The 22,088-nt window shown below is 48.4% G+C and overlaps 2 protein-coding genes across 3 annotated transcripts in view; one reads left to right on the forward strand and one right to left on the reverse strand.

Moving 5' to 3' along the window:
* Nucleotides 1-17: 17 nt before the first annotated feature.
* Nucleotides 18-11,138, forward strand: NASP (nuclear autoantigenic sperm protein). The gene is made up of 15 exons (XM_063166003.1): nt 18-158; nt 893-943; nt 1,718-1,828; nt 2,329-2,409; nt 2,555-2,652; nt 3,382-4,236; nt 6,057-6,139; nt 7,001-7,077; nt 7,210-7,283; nt 8,236-8,424; nt 8,644-8,810; nt 9,220-9,273; nt 9,366-9,437; nt 10,338-10,469; nt 10,967-11,138. Exons 1-15 carry the CDS (start codon nt 97-99, stop codon nt 11,018-11,020), a joined length of 2,160 nt encoding a protein of 719 aa, XP_063022073.1. The 5' UTR covers nt 18-96; the 3' UTR covers nt 11,021-11,138.
* Nucleotides 11,139-16,607: 5,469 nt separating this feature from the next.
* Nucleotides 16,608-22,088, reverse strand: part of GPBP1L1 (GC-rich promoter binding protein 1 like 1) — a 31,867-nt gene continuing 26,386 nt past the window's right edge. For both annotated transcript variants that reach the window (XM_063166005.1, XM_063166004.1), the window contains exons 9-12: nt 19,608-19,766; nt 18,745-18,869; nt 17,781-17,883; nt 16,608-17,541 (exon numbers count right to left, since the gene is read on the reverse strand). In XM_063166005.1, coding sequence (XP_063022075.1) covers nt 17,395-17,541; nt 17,781-17,883; nt 18,745-18,869; nt 19,608-19,766 — 534 coding nt within the window. In that variant the 3' untranslated portion in view covers nt 16,608-17,394. The remainder of the gene's footprint in view (nt 17,542-17,780; nt 17,884-18,744; nt 18,870-19,607; nt 19,767-22,088) is intronic.

Here is a 22,088-nt window from a genome sequence, read left to right on the forward strand (position 1 = left end):
CCAGGCGGGCCGGGGCGTGTCCTCGGGGGTATATAGGCAGCCGGAGGGGCAGGGGGCTGCACTGTGCCGCCGCCGCCCCTCTCTCCAGCAGCTTCTATGCAATCCTCGGCCATCGCCGCTCCCCCCTGCGTTGAGCCCGCGCCGGCCTCCCAGACTAGGTAGGGCCGCGCGGGCTGCCCCGGTTACGATGTGTGCGTGTCGGGGCCGGGGGGCATCAGGGGAGACGGGGAGCGCCTTCGGGCCGCAGGGTACCGGAGGGGATGGGGGGTAAAGGGGCCGGTGGGCCGGATTTCCTTACAGGGAGGGCCGGGGGTGCTGGTCAGGCTGGCGGAGCTGCACCCCCTCCTCCCCCCCTTTCCTCCTCGCCGGCGGTGGTACCTGCGTCCCCCGTCGCCCTCTCGCCGTTTGTGGTACCTGCCTCCGCCGTCCCCCCCCGCCGCCGGTGGTACGTGCCGCCGCCCCGCTCCTCCGGCGCCAGCTGGGCCCGCGCGGCTCGCGCGGAGCCACCACGTGACCGCTGCGCGGCCGCCGCCATCTTTGTTGGGGGCAGCCGACGCCGCGGGGCGGGCTGCGGGGGGCGGTGTCACGTGACCGGCGGCCCGTGAGGAGCCGCCGCCGGGGTTTGGCGCCAAGGGCGGGGGGCGGGGCCGGCGGAAGGCGGGAAAGGCCCATTGTCTGCGGGGAGCGCCGGGCCGGGGCTGGCAGAGCCCCTCGCAGCCTCCCCTCGAACCGTAAACACCCGGCCGAGGGGCCTGGGCCCGCTGCGGGTGCATGGGCGCCTCTGCTCCAGGCTCTGGTGCTGCTTTCGCACCCTGAGAGCTCAGCTGGTGCCGTGAAATGAGTGGCCGGTTCTGAACGTCAATAAAAAGAACGTTCGATTTTCTGTTTGCAGGATGGAAGAGGAACTGGCAGCTCCTTCCACATCCACGGACAAGACAGAGAGGTGAGATGAGAGTTGGAACTGTCAATTTGAAATGACACAAGATCCTGGAGTTACTGTGTAAAAAGTGAAGGTGATGACCTTGATATTACTTCTTTGACTTGGAGCTAACTCCCATGTGTGATGTAGGTGCTGAAAACCTGTGCTCACCAGTGGTTTGTGCACATCTAGTGCATCAAGGCCTTTTTAGAGACTGATACCTACAAAAATACCAGCTGCTCTTAAAGTCTCTGGGTTTTTAATTAGTGCTGGAGAGGCACAAGTATGTAGCTGGTTGTGATAGATTGTATTCCTCTGGGCAGCTCCTGTTGTCCCAGTCTGAGATGTTGATCTGGACCTTCTGGAAATGAAGATGTGCAAGATGCACTGAATTGAAACTGACACATCTGTCGTTCTTCTCAGATGCACCATGCTGTCCTATGAAAAGTTTTAACTTGAGTTTTTTCTTCTTGATTTAGCATTGAAGTCTGGAGCACTGGTGCTCTGTGGTGTGTTGGTGTGTAACTCCTAAAGTATATTTTTTAGCAGCCTTTGTTACAGCAGATTCTGATACTTGTTGCAGTGATTGGATAAATTTGCCTGTCTTCCCTTTTATTGGAACTATCTGTTGTTCAGTTTTACACAAATAAAACCAAACAAATCCCACCTACACTGGTAGTTCCAACCACTGTAATGCATGCAACTCACTATTCCATAAAGCAGACTTAAGTTTTGAAAGCTAAAATTACTGTGAAAATTGACAGAATCCTTTATTTGATTTATTTCCCCTTCCTCCAGTATGGATGTGGACGGAGAATCAAAGAAACTATTGGGTTTGGGACAGAAGCACTTGGTAATGGGAAATATTCCAGCTGCTGTGAATGCTTTCCAGGAAGCTGCAAGCTTACTGTGAGTAGTAGAATGTTCTGTGTGTTTTTGCTGGGTTTGGGCTTCAGCTTGGCTGTTCTGATGTGGATTATGCAAGAAGGACTGGGATTTTTACCTAACATGTTTATAATTTATAATGTGACTGTGGAGGGGGCAAACTATTTGAAGTCACCCAAGAGTTGGATAATGCTGTAGTTGGTGTACAGTTTAGGTGACTTTTGTGATAGGCATTGCCAGCAGAGTTCCCTAAGGAGGGAAAGGGATTTGATAGTTTATTATGCAGGTGTTTTCTCTAGTAACTTGTTCACTGGTCTTGGTCAGTCTCTGTGAATGATAGTATTAAATTCCTCAGTTGGGTGTTTGAGAGCCATATGTAACTGAGAGAAGCATTCAATATTTTTTTAAAGCAATGGGAAACCACCCAAGAAAGTGATCTTTTTATCTAGGAATATTTAATGTTGAAGTTCACATATCCAAATCTAAAGTAGGCACAGGCAAATAATTCTTTATTATTTTTGTAGGGGTAAAAAGTACGGTGAGACAGCGGATGAGTGTGCAGAAGCTTTTTTTTATTATGGAAAATCTCTCCTGGAGTTGGCAAGGTATGGTGACAGTTTGTCATTTGGTGAAGAGTGTGTCTGGTGTGACAGGATTGCCCTGGGTGGGATGGGCTGGGGTGTTGCAGCTTGTGCAGTTCAAATTATAGTATTAAATATCTGAGGGATAACAAACTCCTGTTCCCTTTAGAATGGAAAATGGTGTGCTGGGAAATGCCTTAGAAGGGGTGCAGGTGGAAGAGGAAGGAGAAAAAGCAGAAGAAGACTCTGCACTGCCAGCTGCTGATGGTATGTAAAGCTGCCTGCCCTGCCATGGAGGCTCCAGGCTGCGTTTTCTTGTTGGAATAATCCAAATTTAGTCCATTGGTATCTTGGGTAGCCTGAATCTTTCTATTGAAACTCTTGGCAGCCTGAATGGACTCTGTTTGGTTTTTTTTTTTTTTTTTTTAGTCTTGCTTAAAGATGAACAAAATCTGTAAAACATCTGTAGGGAGCTGGTCACTGAAAGCATGTGTAAAGGGTCACCAGGTGTCTGTGTCCTGAACACTGCATTCAAACTCGCTTTCTTAAGCTTCACCGCTGACTCCACTGCTTTGTAACCTTGTAGCAGTACAGTGTGTGTAGTCCCAGAGGTCAGTCTCTGTACAAAGTCCCAGAACAGTGGCTGTTTTATGCTGCCTGCAGCTGGAGAGGATACAGGAATTCCTGTCCATCCAGACTGTTAAAGCACTGGCACCTCTCGCTTAGCTGTGACTAAAATCGCTGCACAACCGCACCCTGCTTGAGCGGCCGCTTGCAATGCTGCAGTCTGGGGAAGGGGAAGGGGCTTGCTTAGATCAAGCAGCTATGTTGGTTGTCTCCTAATTCCTTGTACTTGGAAAATGAAGCTTTTAGGAGCGTCATCCAACTTGGTAACAAACCAACACACTGGAGGGTCTTGAGGGTGGTGTTGGCAGTGCCCGTTAATGTCTTTTTCACTAAACTCGAAGAAATGTTTATGCTTCCTCAATCATGTAGAAGAAACAAGGGAGGAGTTGAGAGAACAGGTTTATAACGCCATGGGGGAAAAGGAAGAGGCCAAAAAGTCCACGGAAGAGTCTACAGTGCACTCTGAGAAGGAAGTCAAAGAAGAGGATGTTGAAATGAAAGAGATTAAAGAAGAAGCCAAAGAAGCAGCTGCTGACAAGGATGCAAAACTTGAAGAGGCTGAAGAGAAGACTGAGAATTCTGTGGGAAAAGAAGAAATTTCAGAAGAGCAGAAGAAGCAGGTGCCTGTGAAAGAGGAGGCAGCTGTGGAAGAGAAAGAGGTAGAAGAAGAGCAGAAGGCAGTGCCTGAGGACAAGGTAGAGAAGGCAGCTGAGGAGAAGGAGAGAACGACAGAAGTGTCAGACAAGGAGGCAAAGGCAGCTGGGGAAGAGGCTGAAGCAGAAGTGGCTGTGGAAGAGAAGGGAGAGACGGGAGAACAGGCAGCAGAAGCAACAGAAAAAGAGCCAGCTGAGGAGAAGGGAGAGGCTGTAGAAGGGCAGGCAGAGACAGCTGTGGAAGAAAAGGCAGAAGCACAGGCAGCAGCTGCTGTGGAACAGAAAGAAACTGCAGAAGGGGATGCAGAGGTGGCTGAACAGAAGAAGGCAGAAGAGAAACATGAGCCAGTAGAGGCAGTTACAGAAGAGAAACCAGGTGAATCTAAAGAGATAGAGTCCTCAAGGGAACCTGTGCCCCCAGAGGGCAAAGAGCCACCTAATGACATGGAAGAAAAGGCTGAAGTTGCTGCTAAGGTAGAGAAAGAGGAAAAGAAAGGTGACCTGATGGAAGAGGGTGAAGGTGCTAAGGTAGAAAAAGAAGAGAAAGATGACCTGATGGAAGAGGGAGAAGGTAACACTGAGAGGAAAAAAATACTTGTGGGTGGATGACTTGATGGATTTGGCTAACAATGGGTAAAAAGTGTTCCATTCAGAATTTTCTGTTTGCCTTAGAACAAGGAAAAGGCACAGTAAAGGGGCTCTTGAAGGACTTTACATACAAGTAAAGTTTCAAGGAACAGAGAATAGTCTCAGTTTCTCTAGACTAACGCTTAACTAACTGCAAAGCAAGTCTTACTTGAAAGCAAACTGACAGCCCTGTGAAATGTGTAAGTAATGGCTAGGCTGGTGGAGAATACTGAATGGATGTTCACTTGCATGCATCTGGGTGTATTGCACTAACCTTCACATAACTGCAAAGCACAAATTTCTCTGGTTATAGCTGTGTTTTATTTTAAATGGTGGTGGAAAAACAAGAACAGCTGAACACATAAACTTACTTCTCTTGGAGGAGAGGAACTCTTCAACTGAGTCTATGATGGTCATTGTTAGTGAAAATTTAATTGGAAAATCTAAACTTAATTTGCTGAAGGCTTATTGCTGCTCTAGTACAGTCTTCTGGCTGTCCAGCTTCTGCCCTTCTGCTTCCCTGCTTTATTATAGCTGTTTCCCAGGCTCTGTTGCAGCAAGACTTGCACCCAGCAAGACTTGCACCCTTTGCTGCAGCAGTACTTTGTGGCCTTAGTGGGCCTGTGCCTTTTATTGCACAAGTTAATTGATGAACTGTAATTGCAACTTTGCTTGCCAGTAACTCATCTTCACAGGCAGTGCCTTACTTCAGGAGTGGCAAATGTTCAGACTGAACAGTTCTGGAGCCGGGAAGGATTTGTTCTGCTGAGCATAGTGAACACTCAGTGATGGAGCAGTGGCCTAACAGCATCTGTGTGGAGGGAGGATGACTGAAAATAAACTAGGGGTAGTTACCTGCTCCTCACCCTCAGTGCTGAGAGGCTGCTTATGCACACAATGCTGCTGCTTTTGCCCCAACTCTGGCAATGTGAGGACCCTCTGGAACATCCTGGTCTGGATGATTCATTCCAAACTCCTCCCACTACTTAAATCTTAGCATCCTGACATCTCTTCTGTTTACCTTTGTACAAGTGTCTTCATGTTCACAGGTTTGTCCCTCTCAGTGGTGGGTGTGTGCTGGGAGTCAGACAGTGAGTTCACAGGCTCTCTAGTCCCTCCCCCCCCCAAACAAGCTTGTGTTCTGGAATAGCCAGAGGTGGTGATACAGGAATTGTGTGATTTCAGCCTGCAGACCAGCCAGTGCTCTGAAATTATTAGCCATTTTCCTTTACTGCACATTTTCCCAAATGTCTTCTGCTGGTAGAACAGGTGACATGGTGATTCTGCACAGTGTCAAAAGTCAAATTAGCACTACACAAGAGGAGGTTCTTTAACACTGATACTTAAATGCCTAACGTAAGGATCATGAACTGAGAAACAGACTAATTTGTGTTCAGCTTGGCAGCTATTTTGCTGAAAACACTTTGTGTAGCATGAAGTTTAGCAGCTGGCCAGTGCCTCTAGGGCTGCTCAAAATCTTGTGGCTTCAGTGAGAGCTGACAACAGATTGGTGAGAACTGAATTCTGTATAAGTTTCTGTTGTTGATAGTAAGAAATCGAACTTATGGACTGCTTTAGTCTACAGTGCTGAATGGTTTCAGCAAGATGGCTGCTCATGCTGAGACTTTAATGTATGTTTTTCTTACACCACACCTCTAACCTGTCACTGGAAGGATAAGGGTTGGATATAACACACTCTACCTGACTCCATGTTGAGCAAGCACAGTAACCAGAAGTGTCCTCATGCATCTACTTGCCTTGTAGAAACAGAAGAATCTGAAGAGGAAGATAAAGAAAATGATAAAGCTGATGATGATAAGGAGAATGAATTGACAGTGGAAGACAAGGTGAGGTTGCTGAGGTCAGACACCACTGCAGGTGGAAGGATGCAGTATTAGGCTAAATATGATGTTTATGACCTTCTAAAAGCTCACTTGTGTTTCATTTAGTTCTGTGTAGGAAAATACTTCTGAAGGCTAATATTACCTAGGAATGGCCAGTGTTGGGCCTTGTCTGCATTGTAGCATCTTGCTCAGCTGTCTCTGTAGACCTGGGTTTGTTCAGCTGCTCTGGCACAAATGCTTGTGCTGTGCTGAGCTGACTTGGCCTGGTGGTGCAGGGGCTGGCAGGGAGAGCTGTTCCAGCCTGTCACTGGAGTTACTTGGAACAGTTAATTGTCTGCTTGTCCAGTCAGCTGTGATTAGGATGGGAATTGTTTGAGAAATGTGGTGCTCCTCAAACCTGAGATGTACATTGATGTAGCAGTCAAAACACCTGGAAAAATCTGCAGCCTCGTAGAGTGGCATTCAAGATAACTGTCTGTCCCTTTCTCAGACTATTCTAACAAAGCTCAAAGGCTCATTAAAAAAAGCTGGACCGTGAACTTTATTTGGTTCATCTAAGACAACCTTAACCAAGATCTTGGGACAATACTGGTGCTTGGTGCCCTGTTATTTCTGGAAAAAAATTAAAAGCATATCACAGAACAATATGAGTTCATATTCCATTGAAACATTTTTACTCCAGGCAAAGTCTTGGTTGATGCAATAACCTCCTCTGGTTTTTTTTTTTTTTTTCTTCCAGTGGTGAAATGTTCACCTCTTGCAGAAACGGATTCCTTGATAATACTGGTTGGGAATTTAAGGGTGGTGTTTGATGTGGTCTATGACCAAGTCACTTAATCTGTCATGCATTTCTGGTCTTTACAGGAAAGTGAGGAGGATGAAATTGGCAATCTTGAGCTAGCCTGGGACATGCTGGAGTTAGCAAAAGTCATTTACAAAAGGTAAAGAGTAAAGTGCTAGTTTGGGTATATGCCACAGAAACTCAGTGTAAATTGGATGGTGGCATAGCCAGTTAGAGAACGTGGCATGCTCTGATCAGGATTTGAAAACTGTTTTTTTTCTTCTGGCTGTAGACAAGAAACAAAAGAAGCTCAGCTCCACGCAGCTCAAGCTCATCTGAAGTTAGGAGAAGTTAGCATTGAATCTGGTAAGTAATGTTAATTCTCATGTGCAAAGTGTTTGATTCTACTTTCTGTCACTGGGTTTTGTACTTTAAAATGACCAGAGGTGAGTTAAGGCTGTCAGGATGAGAACAAATTAGATCACGATAGTTGCAGCCATGTGAGAAGCTTTGGAAGTAATGGTTGGTGCCTTAAATAGGATAGTCTGTGCTTTTGCAGAGCAGTGGAAAAAATGTTTGAGTAAGAAACAATGTGTTGCCAGCCTTGTGTTCTGCTTTTTGAAGTGACCAAACCTTGCTTATGAACTTGAGAGACTTGCTGATACTGTCATGAAAAATAGTTGACTCTCTTAGACCTTCCCAAATCCTAGGTTACAGTCAAGAAAGGCTCTTGTGTTACACAGCAGAAAAAAGGAGTGGGAGGCAAACCCCGTTACAAACCCTTGTAATGACTCACTTGCCTTTCATTTAAAAATGTATTCTAATCTTGTTAAATCCACATGTACACTTTCTCTGGGGCAGGCATTGCAAATAACCCAGCGGGTTTCTGGGCCAGGGCTACAGAACAGTGGTTGTGTCTTATGTCAGTGGAGCACATTTGGGGAGAGCTTGGCAGGAAGGTGGCACTGTCCTTGGCTCCAGATCCGTGTTGCAATTGGGACCAGTTGCGTTCAGTTCTTGGTAGAAGGTAAAGCAGGAGGATTTAGTGCCTGCTTTGACTTGGCTGCTCAGTTTTCTATGCTGAAATTAGACAAAGCACTCGTGAGAGCCAGAGGAGCTGGCCTAGATGGTCTCTCAGGGGAGGCAGAGTTGTCAGCTGATGTTCTGAAAGCAGCCCAGCACTGCTGTGTTCGGTGGTGGTTCTGTTTGCAGTCTGTATAATGTGTAACAAAACACCGAGTAACCAAACCAGGGATTGCACGGTGCTGCTGTGGATAATCACTGAGGTTTGTAAAGACCTTGGGGCTTTGTCCTGCAGAAAACTACACACAGGCAATAGAGGAGTTCCAGGCATGCCTGGCCCTGCAGCAGAAGTACCTGGAGGCCCATGACAGGCTGCTGGCCGAGAGCCACTACCAGCTCGCCCTGGCCTACCACTACAACAGCGACTTCGACGAGGCCGTGCTGCAGTTTGGGAAGTCCATGGAGGTCATAGACAAGAGACTGGGTACGTGGAATTCTGAAACTGCTGCCTAGTGAGTTTTCACAAGGCAAAGCAGTGGGGTGTGCTCATTGTCTGCTGTGTCGTGTTTTATCTGAAAGGGGTGAGACTACACTGAGGGCAGAATTGGTAAAACTGTTTGTTAACAGATAGTTGCCTCTGGGTGTTGTTATCTGGGCAGTTACTTTGTCTCAGTGTTTTGCTCTGATAACTGTTCCATCCCAGCAATACTGACTGAGCGAATAAAGAAGGCAGACACTGGGTCCCCTGAGGACGAGAAGGAGATAGAAGAACTGAAGGGACTGCTTCCTGAAATTAAAGAGAAGATAGAAGATTCAAAGGAGTCACAGAAAAGTGCAAAAGTAGCTGAGCTAGGACTGAAAGCAACTCTGGTGAGTGTGTCCTGTGGTTTCCTTTGAACCCAACACTTCTTTCAGTGGAACTTAAAATAAATCAGTAATGGGAGGAGCTCAGACTTATCAGGGACTGGTGGTTGCTCACAGGTGTTACCAGGCTGTGGTTGTGAGAAGGAAACTGAGGCAGCTGATGTCTGAAGAGGATATTTACTAAGAGCCCTGATACTAATTGTTCCAAACTAAACAGGAATTTGATAGGCTTCTGTGGGCATTTCATGTATCAGGGCTGGAAGTGATGGGTCAGGCAAATGTGGAGTGCACGTTGCATCTGTCCTGAACAGAAGTGCAGAATCCAGTGTTGGGATGGGAAGGACTTGGGCTTTCTGTATCTCACTAAGTTCACATGTATTGTCTGCCACAGTCTGTTTTTTGTGCTTTTCTTAAGGTTGGAACTACATCTGGCTTTGCACAAAGTGAAGACAGTGGCTCTGTGTCCACAGTAAGTTAATCTAAAATTAACTTGTTAATTCTCATCTGCTCTAAGGATTGCTGGTTGTGTTTGCTCATGTGTCAGTGTCTGTCTTGTAACAGATTCCAGTAAGGAAAGGAGCTGATGCTGCATCTCAGTGTGTAACAGACATCTCTCATCTAGTCAGAAAAAAGGTGAGTCCAGAAATTACTTGTTAAACAAGGAGTTTGTTGAAGTACCACTGGCTTGCTCTGTGTAATAGGATTTGTCTTAAAAGTATGTTTTATTAACTTAGCTGTATAATGGCAAAACACTCCAGAAGTAAAACCAGTAGTGTATGGAACTCCTTTCCTCTGGGAACCATCTGGCCTCCAGGAAACCATTCTTGGAGGTTCAGCGCCTTGCCTGACCCACACTGATGTAAATCTGACCCAGCTGTGTGGCTTCTGCAAGTGTTCCCTGAACAAGAATTTCCTCTGCTGAGGACCCTCAGGAGTAGCAGGGTCACCTGCAGATCCCAAGGACAAGGCAGGCAACCAGGCTGGGCTGGGTTCCTGTCTTTCCAAAAGGAAATTGGGACTTGGACTTCTAATAAATAGTAAAGCCACACTGGTGGTAATTATAAAGTGCCTCTTTAAGAGATCAGATATTGAGAATTTGGTTCCTTTAAATGTTACCTCTTCTCTAGAAGTGTTTACTGATGAAAACTAATATAGGTGATACTCTCAGTTTTATGTTGCCTCTGTTCCATTGGTCTGTCAGTTCAGGTGTGCCTGGAGTGATTTGGAGCTGCTTTAGGTGATTTCAAATGTTGTAGATGCCCTGAGTGTACCCTGGAACAGTTACAGGCTCAGTGGTTGCACCTTTCTTTACCAGACTGTAACTAAAGATAACTCAGCTCTGGAGCTCCTGGCACCCAAAGTGTCCCTGGGGTCTCAAAGCTCTGGTTAAACCCCAGCACTGGGGAGTCTGTCCTGAGCCTGGCAAGCAGAGGTTGGGTAGATGATGTGCAGTGACATCTAATGCTGAATTTCTCAAAAAGATTTAAACTTTGATTTGTACTTAGTGGACATTATAAACAATTTTGTCTTCAGAGGAAACCAGAGGAGGAGACTCATCAGGGAGACAATGAAGCCAAGAAATCTAAACCAGAACCAGCTGTCAATGGTGGTGGTGGGGACTCTGTCCCCCGTGGAAATGAGGTTGCAGAAAAAAAGGAAGAGGAGGTGGGCAGCTGAGCCAGGAGTCTGGGCTGTGCTTTTTATTTTATTTCCCCCCTCTCTGTTCAGGGATGGTTCTGTGCCTGGTAGATGTCCTGGTTTTATTGCCTGCTGTCCCTCACAAGGTTTCCCAGATGAGATGAAGACTCTTCCTAGTGGGCAGGATGCATGTTGTGCTGTGGTGCTGACCCTGTGTGGGCTGGACAGACCCAGCCATGGAGCCTTGTCCCCTGTGGGGTGGGACAGAGACAGGGTCTGGGTGCCTTTTGCTGGGCTCAACTCCAGCAGAGGGTCTTCCCCCAGTTTTTCATGTCCCTGGGTTTTATTACTTACCCCTGGGCTGCACTTGGTACTATCAATGCTTGAGGGTAGTGTTGGGCTCTGGACTGGCAAAGTTCACATAGTTAAGTCTTCAAATTACAGAACCCTTGGGCTGCTGCATGAGTTGGTGCTGTAAGACTGTGTCTTGTCTTTTAAAAACAAACCCTTATCTTCTCTTTTAGACAGAGAAAAGGCCACAAGCAGAATCAGGGGCTGCAGTTGAAAGCACAGTATGATAATGATTCTTTAACCTTGGACACTCCTCTCCTTACAAGGAAAATGGTTTTGTATATAGTGTATTTTTTCACTTTTTGGCAACTTTTGTATGACTTCAATAAAGATTGTAAGCAAATAGTCCCTATTTTGACCTTCCTCCTGTGACAGGTTCCAACTCTGCTCCTGGCTGTCTCCCTGGGCTGCAGGTCTTAGCTCTGGCCCACTGCTGGGCTCATGCTCCCTTTCCTTTCAGCATTTGCACCCACATCTGCCTCCTTAGGAGCAGAGGGTTGGATGGGCCAGGCAGGGCTGGCTGCTGCAGGGAAGGAGAGCATTGCCTGAGCTTCACTGTCTTGTCCAGGGACCTGACCTTTTTTCCTTCTGCTGGGCCCTTGTCACAGCTGGGGCTGTGTTTTGTTCATTCGAGGCTGAACCTAAGTGGGTTCTGATAGTTCCACCCTCAGCTTTGAGCAGCCTAAAGATGGTGGGGGAGGCTGATAAAGAAAGAGCTTTGTAACATCCTGGGCTTTGTTGCTCTGTATTTTTATCTCTGCTCAACCTCCACTTTGCACCTAGGAGGGAGTGCAGGAGCAGGTGCTGATGGTTGGGGACAGGGCAGCAGGGCTGTCCCCTGAGCCAGCTGGAGTGCCCAGGTGGGGCTGGGACCCTGCCCTGGGTTGTATGTGTATAAAAAAAGGCCAAGAAGTGAAAAGCAAAGAGCTGAAGCCTTTTATTATAGCACAGGGCCTCTGACACTTTGTAAAGCTGGCTGTGGCTTTTGTGCTGGTTGCCAGGGCTGAGCTGTGCATGCCCTGGGTTAGGCTTTCCCTACAGTGGGTTGGATGTGGGGATGTGCTTGAGGACAGGGAATTTATTTTACTCCTCTGTGCCCTCTGCCTATCCCCAAACCACCATTGTGAGCAGCAGTGGTTGAACCACTCCTTTGGCTGTGAGCTCTGTCCTGAGGGGGAGGCTGAGCTGTCAGTTTGCTGCTGGCTTGGGGGGTTTCCTGTCCTTTTCCTGCTGAAATGCCCAGAACCTCTTTGGTCCCAGCAGTGATCCCATACATTTCCACCCACCCCAGCACTGTGGGATCCTGGTGCCAGCTGTAGAACTGGTCCCTGAACCCATCTGCAACTGGAACCACAGATCTTGCCTTCATCACCCTAACAGTTACTGAAGCCCCAGTTTGCTGGTGGAAGGGGTGGCAGGGCAGTCCAGTGGGGCCATGGCCTGTTCCTGGCTCACCTCTGGGGAGCCCTGCCCTGTGCTGGGGGCTCCTGAGCAGGAGGAGGGTCCTCCAGGGTCACAAAGGGGGTGAGGGTGTGTCCAGGGGGCACATGGGCTGTGGCTCTGCCAGGCCCCAGTGCTGGCCTGGGGGGCTCCTGGGAAAGGAAAAGAAGTGATGTCAGGGGGAGGAGGGTCCTGGCAGGGTGGGAGCTGCCTGGACATCCCCTCACATGTGGCATTGGGTGTGCAGAGCAAATCACACCCCTGGTCCAGCACTGGTGGGGACTCACCTCCTGCCCTAGTGGCTCTGTCCCCAAGTGCAGCAAAGGGACCTGTTCCTAAATGTCCCCAAGCTTGTACCTCCACACCCATCATCCCGTCCCAGTTGGCAGCCCAATCCCAACTCCCCTTTCTCCTCTTCGGAGAGCTGGAAGTCGCCCTGGGCTGAGGCTCTTACCATGAGAAGTTCTGGCACAGCAAGGGTTGGTGGTAGTGGGTGGGCTACAGAGTATGGGCAGACAGCGGGGTGCAGCCATGGCCTTGTCTGCTCTGCGTGGCATCGCAGCATCCCCACCTCTGCCTGGAGCCGGGCCAGTTCCTGCGTGTGCCGCTGGGCTGCCCGTGAGCCTGGCCAACAGGATTTGGTCACCGTGAGGTTTACAGCAGCCCTTTTCCTGGCACCTCACCAGGCCCGTGTTCAGGGCCCCAGGGCGCCAGGACTCTCCCTGCTCACTGCAGAGAACCCACCCCGAGCTGCAGCCCCCTCCACCTGCCAATATTTCCAGGAGCCATCTCCAGCCCGGAGCTCTGATGCTGCAACCACAGAGGCAGCTGGGGGCTGTGGGGTGCAGATGAGGAACCCATCACCTACCAGCATCTGCTCTCCTCTCCCTTCTGACCTTCAGTGCCAGCAGTTCATCTTCCAGACGCTGGTTCTCCAGCTCCACGGCCAGCAGTGCTGCATCCAGACCGTGAGTGCCAGTGCTGGGGGGCTCTGCTGGCACAGCCGGGGGTGCCTCAGCTGCTGCCTGGGGCCGCGGTCCCTGAGGGGGGACAGGCCCGGGCCTGGTGATGGCGCTTACCCATCTGCCTGCCCCTGTGCAGCCCCGCCGTTCCTTTCTCCAGCACCGTGGCCTCCAGCTGGAGGTGGAGGAGCTGGTCCAGGATGGCCGGGTCGTGTCCCCCGGAGCGCAGGTAGGACACTCGCAGTGCCCTGCCGGAGCCCCGGATCAGCCATTGCCCGGGCTCGGCTGGGCGCTCCGCTCGGAGCCGCCGTGGCCCACAGACCTCACCTGGCCTCGGCCGCGAGCGGCCCTGCGGGCGGCAGGAGGGTGTCGAGGTGGAGGGTGGCCCTGGGGAGGAGATAGACAGCTGGGGGTGAGGGAGCCTTGATGGAGAGCACCCCGCAGGGCCAGGGCTCTGCTGTGACCCTTCAGGTCTGGGCTCACCGGTGCTGTGCTGTTCGGACATGTCCAGCCTGGTCCCGCGGGCCTTGGCTCGGCTCAGGCTCCCCCTGCTCGGGCTCCCCTTGCTCCGCCCTGGCCCCCAGTGTCGCCAGCCGCCGGCACAGCCCTGAGGGACCGTGAGAGGCCGGGGGGCTCAGCACGGCCCCCACAGCCCCACTATTGGGGTTACTGCATCCCACACGAGCCTCCCCAGCGCCCCAAAACCATTGCCGGGCCCTACCCTCTCTCTGCTGCTCCAGCTGCCGGGTCCTGGCCCGGATCTCGGCCACCTGGCGTTCGTGGGCTTCCAGCAGCTCCTGCGGCGGCTGCCGCTGTTCCTGCCGTGGGGGCGGCTGCCGGGGGGGCTCTCCCTGTGGCACACGGGGTTCGGCGGGAAGGAGGGGCTGGCCCGCAGCTCTGGGGCTGCCGCTGTCCTCCCTGGCACTCAGGATTCACCGTACCTCCCCTGGCAGCCTCCTAGCGGTGGGGTTGGCCGTGCGGAGCAGGGCCCTCTCGCGGGGGGTCAGCACATCCCCCAGGGGAGCTCCCCGTGCCCGCCCTGGTCCCTGCTGTCCCTGCACAGCTGGTGGGACCCCACGAGGCACAAAGTGATGGCGTGGCTCAGCGTTGTCTGTATTTTGGGACATCCCGACCTCGCAGACACAAAGAGAAGAAAAGGGTGACACTCCCTCCCCCAATTTCCCCCTCAATAATGTTCTTTTCTGGTTTCAGCAAAATAAGCACCAAGGGCTGCCTGTGTGGTGCAGGCATGGGAAGATGGATGCTTACCCAGCTCAGACCGAGCTGGATCCTGGATGTGATTCCCAGTTTCCCAGCCCAGCACCTGTCCCCATCCCCATTCTGTGCCAGACCCAGCTGCACACTACCGACATGTCCTGTGGTTTCCTTGCCGTGCCCTGCGCTCCCTCCAGAGGCAGAGGGTTCCCCCCACGGAGGCAGGAGCTGCTGGGTGCCGTGGGCCCGAGGCACAGCTTCTCCATGTGCACCCGCAGCAGCGGTCGGGAGCTGAATGCCAAGCGGCAGCGCGGGCAGAGGAAGGGCCCCATGTCCAACACCCTGGGAAGCAGAGCGGGTGGAGTCACTCGGGGAGGCCACCCTGACAGGCAGAGGGGGTCCCCCCGCGGGGCTGGTACCGGGACAGGCTGGAAGTGTGCACAGACCTGCTGGTGGCCGTGGCTGCAGTGTTTGAAGCCACTGTTGCTATGCTGGACGCTGGAGGGCCCCGCCCCCAGCCCAGGACATTCCCACTGTTTACCACGGGCACTGCAATGGGGAAAAATATCGCTGAGGCACCAGAGCAATCCACAGAAAACAAGATGAGGGAGGCCCTGCTGCCCCGTGTCCCTCTGAGGTTACAAAGTGCTCACTGACAGCCATGCTTGCCCTGGTGCTGTCCAGGAGTGCCCCTTGCCCACCTTGCAGCAGCTCCCACTTAGCAGAATTTAAGCTAATGGGAACCTCCACAGAGAGGTGAAATAGCTCCTTCTACCTTTTCCTGCCACAGGTGTCCAGGCCCTGCTCTTTTTCCCAAAAAAGCTCCCTGTATTCCATCCTTGCACCCACGTGAGCTCTGCCTGGCAAGTCCCTGCCAGCTTTTCCCCTCACCTCACTGCCAGTGGTACTCAGTATTTGCTCAGGAAAAAGCTGCCATTTGATAGATGGGGACTTGCCCTGCCAGGCTCACCCAGGGGCTGCCACTGCCACTTCCAAAGTTTCATTGATGTTTAAACCCTGCACAGCCCACAGAAGGGTCAGGTGAAGCACAAGGAGCTCCTGGCACACACAGGCCAGGCTGGTTCCACTCCAGAGCGCTCAGCAATCAAATTCCCCCAGTCCAAGTGGATGTCAGCATGGATCTCAGGTGAAGGGGTTTTTAAATTTACCCCAGTTCTTGAGATCAGAGCACACAGATCTGCATAACTTGGTTTAAATATAGGATATAGGAAGTTAAATTTTAAAAAATGGATAGGCTCTTCCAGACAAAAGCAGTGGTTGAATATTCAGAAGGAACAAGATGGTTTGTGCAAAGTCGTACAGGAGCCCCAGCTCCTCCCAAGCAGCCTCAGCCCCTGGACCCTGGTTTCCAGAGCACAGGGATGAAGAAATGCCTCACTGCCCCTCTCCTCTGGGGTTCACTGCAGAGCCAGCAGGAGCTAGAAGCACAGGTAGCAGACTTACACCCGATAATGCTGAGCATGCGCCCTTGGATCCAGATGCAAAGATTCAGGACTAAACATTATCATTTTCTTACACCTCTGTCCTCTCTGCCTGGCCAGGAATGGGTTTAGAACACACAGGCACAACCTTGGGACAAACCCCCTCAGGTCAGCAAGACCAGGTTTTGTGTGACTCTGTCCAACCCCCCTGCAAACACTGCACAACCCCGGAGCACTTTCCAATCCAAAACCTTTGTGCACAAGCTGAACTTACACCAGACACTAAATTAGCTTAGGCCACAACTGAGTTGTTTGTAAAATTCTTTTTAATCTAATAGAAATGTTTTCATGAATTTTTAAAAAAGATTTCAATGAAAACAGCTTTGGATTCAGACATTCCCTTGCCACGTTGTGAACATAAACAGCAGCATTGCACTAGGAACAAGTGACACCGACCGGTCGAGCTTCACCATTTTGTATGAAGCGGAAAAAAAAGCAAACTGCTTTAGTAGAAGATAATTTTGAATTATATTCTTTAAAAAAAATCCCCAGATATGGACTGTCATCTCAGCATTGTTCTCCCTCTCCCTTCTTAAAGGAAGAGTTCAGCTCCTGCAGTCTGAGCACTACAGCAATGTTTGCCAAGTGGAAAAATAGAGCGGGAGAAGAAACTGTTTATCCCCAGTGCTACTGAACCCCCAAAGTTGCAGGTCCCTTAGAGGAAAGCTTCTCTTACATAAGAAAGACAATTAGAATTGGCAAACTGATGCAAAATATTTATTCCAAGTTAGTTATTTTTGATGCAGTAGTTTTTCCCCCTCATACAGACTCAATGTGATAGTCACTTTTTAAAATCTGTAAATAATGTTATCAAAATAATCTTAATCTTTGAAATCTCACAAAAAATTTATATTTTACAATCCACCCTGAATATCAAGGCTGCAAGAAGAAGAACACAAACAATTCCTATATCCAAATATTTTACAGCTGTACCCAAAAAAAAAAAAAAAAAAAAGAAAACCACAAACGCCTGGTTAAGTGATGAAGCTCCCCGAGCCGCCAAAAAAATAAAATAAAATAAAATATTCATGTTATTAGCATTAATTTAACATAATTAGAACTTCAAAAGCCATTTTGTCATCGACAATGATTGTTTTAGCACACCGTTACCGCGCGCTGGGCAATGCGGCGGCACTGTTAGAAGCTTGTTGTTGCAGAGATCAGTCAGCCACTTGTGTCCTGCTCACACGACTGAACTTGTGCACTGCCCCACAAGGGATTTTTGTCAAAATTTGCTAGCTGCACAAACTTCTAGTAAGCATTAGGGCAAAACCAAAAGAAAAAGCTAAAGAAGCCAATTTCTCTCTTCTTTGGGATACAATTATTTCCCTTGTGCATGAAGTATCAACAACAAAAGAAAAAACTGAACAGACTGGAGACAGAATAAACTCTGTTTAGTTTATACAACCCCAAACACGTGTTGAACTATGAACTGAGTTTATTGGGTTGGTTTTATTTATTTTAATTTTATTGTGCCCAGTTTCAGGCATCGTCATCTGACGTTTCGCTGCTACTTGTTTCTGTGTCTGAGTCCTCAATCTTTGTCTTAAAAGTGCTTCCCCAGTGGAACAACAGGCTGGAGCCGCGGCCCTGCAGAAATCCGTTCTTCCCAAATCCGTTTCTTCTTCGCTGTAGGAATGAAAGGAAGTTTTAAAACGAGCAGAAGTGTGGAGAGTAACTGTCACCAACCCTCTGTGATGGACATGAATGCCACATTTAACTGTGTGTACACACATGGATAATGCAGAATCATCCATTCTACTACATTCTCCCTTAAATGCTTGGTCCTGCTGAGCACGCTTAAGAACAAGCCTTTGAGAAAGGAGAGGAAGAAGAGCAGTCACAAGTAGCAAGAGCTGTAAACATACCTGCTCTGATTTAATCTGGAACTCTTTGAGCTCATCCTCCGTGAGGGGAAGGTAGTTTTCATCATTTTCAGGATATTCCTGCCATCCCATTTCTTTCAATAACCTGATTGTGGAGAAAATAAAAGGGTCATGGGAACTAAAGCAAGAAAACAATGGCAAAGGAAGGAACACTTTGTCTGTGAAAAGCAAGGTTTTGTAGTAAATCACTCCAAATTCACCAGGGAATCTTCTCTATCACAGACTTCAACATTCCTTTGTGTTTACCCACCATTTTTCAATGTCCTTTACAAATATTTAACCATCAGCAGCGCTGTACAATGGGTACATAACCAGCCTGGTGGAAGGCAGGGATTTGAAATTCTAACTCAAGGACACTGAAGAAGGACATGAAGCAACCAAGCCAATATCACAGCTCAGAATCTCCTGAACCTTACTATCTGCTTGCACCAGATGCTCACACTGCTTACTCACTGACGTGAGATACAGCCTGAGATACCAGGTAAATATTTTCCTAACTCTCCTCCAGTTTTACAGCATATAAAGGAGCACAAGAGTATTTTAAGTGCAAACAAAGTGTGGTGTGTGTCTTCAAATCATTACATTTAGGACACCTGCTTGCAAATTAACCAGAATCACCCTTGGTTCATGCTGACTCCCACTGTGGGCAGATAAATATCTCTAGGCAACATTAATACACAGGGATGTGGCATTAAAGAAGCCCTGGAATTTAATTACAGACCTTGGTAAAGCCTTGGCTCATCTGTCATTGGTGTTTTGTTTTACTTTCAATAAGACCCCACCCAGTCCAGTACTAGTCACAAAGCCCACACAACTCCTTTCCCATAGACACACAGCCACTGCTGCTTCCCAAAAATAGAGTTTTCCTCAAAATTGTTTCCTTCTCCCCACACAGCCCAAGGATTCAGTCTCCCTTACTCCAGACACTATTCTGCCATTGACTCACCTGTGTTCTGCTTCCAATGAATGGGAGAGGTTTTCCCCCTCCTCTGGCAAAGGGAGAGAAAGGCCATTCTGATGGCAGTTCTCTTCCCAGTTTTCCTTTGGTTCTGGTGTGCTGTTGCTCTCCATCTAAAGAAAAATAAAACCATCAAAGTGTGCTTGCACAGACCGTGCCAACAGCACAGTTCCAAGTTCAAGCTTCTGCCTTTGAAAGTCCAGCCAAGCCTTTCACCTTGAGCCAGTGTTTTTCACAGAAGCTGCAGCAACATGTACCTGGCTGTGACACGACAACACAGGACGAAGGACATTTGGTGGCCTGTGCTGCTGTGCCAAGGGAGGGAGTGCTGGCATTGCAAAGCCATCACCAGCAGCTCAGAGTGACAGCAATAAAAATGAGAATTAAATGCTCCCAAGGACACACATTACATGCACATTAAGGCACAGATCTATACATTTGGGGGTCTGGTCTGAGCCTCTGAAACTTGAGCCACATTCCTGCACCTTTCACAAGCACAAAATTCTACTTTTCTGTGTATGCAGTTTGACAGGGAAGTTGGAAAGCAACTTGAGATGTTAAAATATGATACTGTTCCTCTCCTTAAAGAATCCTTGCAAAAAATCTGGATTGCCTTCAGTGTCTGTGACCTTCCCTTCCACCTCATTTATTACTTATCCACTTGCATTTCACTGTGCTACACATCTCCCCCCATCACTGCTGTGCAGTGTTTCCCCTGGCAGGTATGCCAGACCAGTGGGAGTCATTCCCTTCCTCTTCCAGAGCCTGAATTACTGCTCTGCTCAGGGCTTTTTCAGCCCCAACTCCTTCAACAGAAATGATTGTATACACGGCAAGGACAGTGATCTTACATCATCCAGCTTGTCACATTCCCTGTTTTCTGTTATCTCCCCATTTCTATCATCCTTCAGTGCCTTCAGGAATTCGCTCTTTTTGTCAGTGGTCCGGCGCATCAGCTTCGTCAGGCGTGAGGAGCAGATCTCGATGGGAGGGGTGGTGCTGGAAGGACTCTGCACAGGGAGGGAGAACACAGACATCAAACTGCACTGCTGCCAACCTGAGGCCTCTTCAGAGGCTGTGCTTACACCTTTCAAACACTCATCAATTCCTTGGGTGGCTCCTGACCCCTCAAAAAACCCCAACTTAATGTCAAATTCCCATCAAAATACCAATGGGTGCTGCACATTCACTTCTCCCATCTATTATTATCAACTCAATTTCTTTTCTTCCCCTAGGAAGAAAATTCACATGGCCATGAATATGCTTTTGTTCCTTTGTAATGTAACTTTCTCGAGCAAGCTGGTGCCTACAACAGACTATTAGGGCAAAAAACTTCATGCAGGATTCCTGCCCTACAAAAATTAACAAATGAAGCAGATCAGACTCAGTTCATATTTGCGTTTTAAGTCATCCTAACAGACTCTACCCTGAAATTAAGCTATGGGAGGGTAATCTCTTTTCAGGGAGTGGTCACATCCTTAACTAACCACAGCTGGGTGCAAACAGGCAGCCAATCCTCCCCTGGAGAGAATGCTGCCAGCTGCTGCCTCTGTGCACTCAGCCCAGATGGTTCAGTGCAGAGCCAGACACAGACAGCCCTGGAGCCTGTGGGAAACCTGCTCAGCTCAGTGCAGGAACACAAGGAAACCTCCTGGGCTCTTCCACAATGTTCAAGCTTTCTTAATAATCTGGAGTCTGTGAACCAGGCCCACTGGCAGTATCTGGCCATGATCCTGCAATAGCAGCACTGCTAACCAAGGTGAGCTTTCAATTTTATCTGTTCCATGTTTTGACTGGGCACACAAAAGGAACCTACAAACATGTTATGGGAAAGTTCCCAGTATCTTAACTTCCTGCTGGAGTTCATGTCTGGCTACTCTAAAACAATGAGGAATTTAATCATTATTATGGGTAACTGACACCGGAATCTTGCATGCAAAACTACTTTTTCTTCATGTTCATGCTTTGATTTTTAAGAAATCAAGATTAAACCAGTAAAATTTCCTCAAGTTTGCAGTGTTTTTCTCCCCACACACTTTTTTTAAGCTGCGGGGGAAGGTTGCAAATTCAGGCTCTTCAAAATGAATCTCCTGTGCCAAAAATTTTTATCACACTCACTGCTCTGAGCAAAGATCAAGAGAACTAGACTAAAAACAAGGCAGCAACTGCTGCTTGTATTTCCAATGGCTGTTGCATGTGAAACACTGGTGTGAAATAATGCCTGCAAGAAGTAAGTGCAGCCTGGAAGTCATTTCTCAGGCAGACCTTCCAGATTTTGTCTAATTCAACACAGTAAGAAACAAATCAGCAGTTGTAACAGAGCTAATGAATGACTGCAACTATCATGATAAAAAGCCAACACAAGAGTGAAATTAAGCTCTCAATGTAACTATTAGTTTGACTGCAGTGACAGAAGGTAACAATGAACAAAGGAGACTAAAATTACATGTCTTCTGGTAATCTGAAATACTCAACTTGAACTCTTTGCTAGTGGCTGCTTTAATCTCTAATAAACTACTGAGGTACTAAAACTTAATTTCTACACCTCAGGGGAAGACAATTACAGCTCAAGTATAGAAACAACAGATTTCTGAAAGGGAATGAATTTCACCTCAATTCTAGTTTTATGCATAACTTTTTGTAGAAGGGCTATGTTTTACAAAATATTCTTCTTTAGCACTAAAATAGTAAACTGGCATCTGTTCTAAAGTAAGCTGAGCCCTTTGACTGAAACATAAGGCATCTCAGTAATTTTGCTTTTTTTTGTGTGTGTTTGGGTTTTTATGAAGGAGAGCACTACACATCACCTCAGATTTGTTCTGATGTCTATGTAACACAGATGGCTACTCTTCCAGAAAAGTCATCCTGAATTCATTTTAAGAACTCAGGATGTATTGTGAGCTTGGTTGTCTTAGACTGGCTTGTAAGGGACAGGGCCAGTGTTACTTGGCACCCTTTTAGTTTTCAACACACTGTGGCCTCTTATGAATAAAGGTGCTATTTTTACCACTTCTGAAGGAGATGCATTTGCCCCCTTTCAGAAACAAAAAGCCAGAGACTAAGTGTAGTAGTCCTGGACAACCAGGATTGCAGTACTATCTGCTGGCCACAGACCTGTGTTTTCATAATCTCAATCTCCAACAGATTCAATGAAAAATGTATTGCAAGTATCCAGTTTAGTTGGAAGTAATTTTTAAGCCCTTAATGTTTAGCTCTCAGGTTGGTACCCAACATTTTCACTGACTGGAGCTTCACAGAAGACCCTCTTGGGGGCAGGTGAAGGAAACACTTGCATTACTCCTGTATGATGCAAAGTGAACATCTCTCTCCCG

Source organism: Melospiza melodia, chromosome 11, assembly GCF_035770615.1.
Source record: "Melospiza melodia melodia isolate bMelMel2 chromosome 11, bMelMel2.pri, whole genome shotgun sequence".
Taxonomy (NCBI): domain Eukaryota; kingdom Metazoa; phylum Chordata; class Aves; order Passeriformes; family Passerellidae; genus Melospiza; species Melospiza melodia.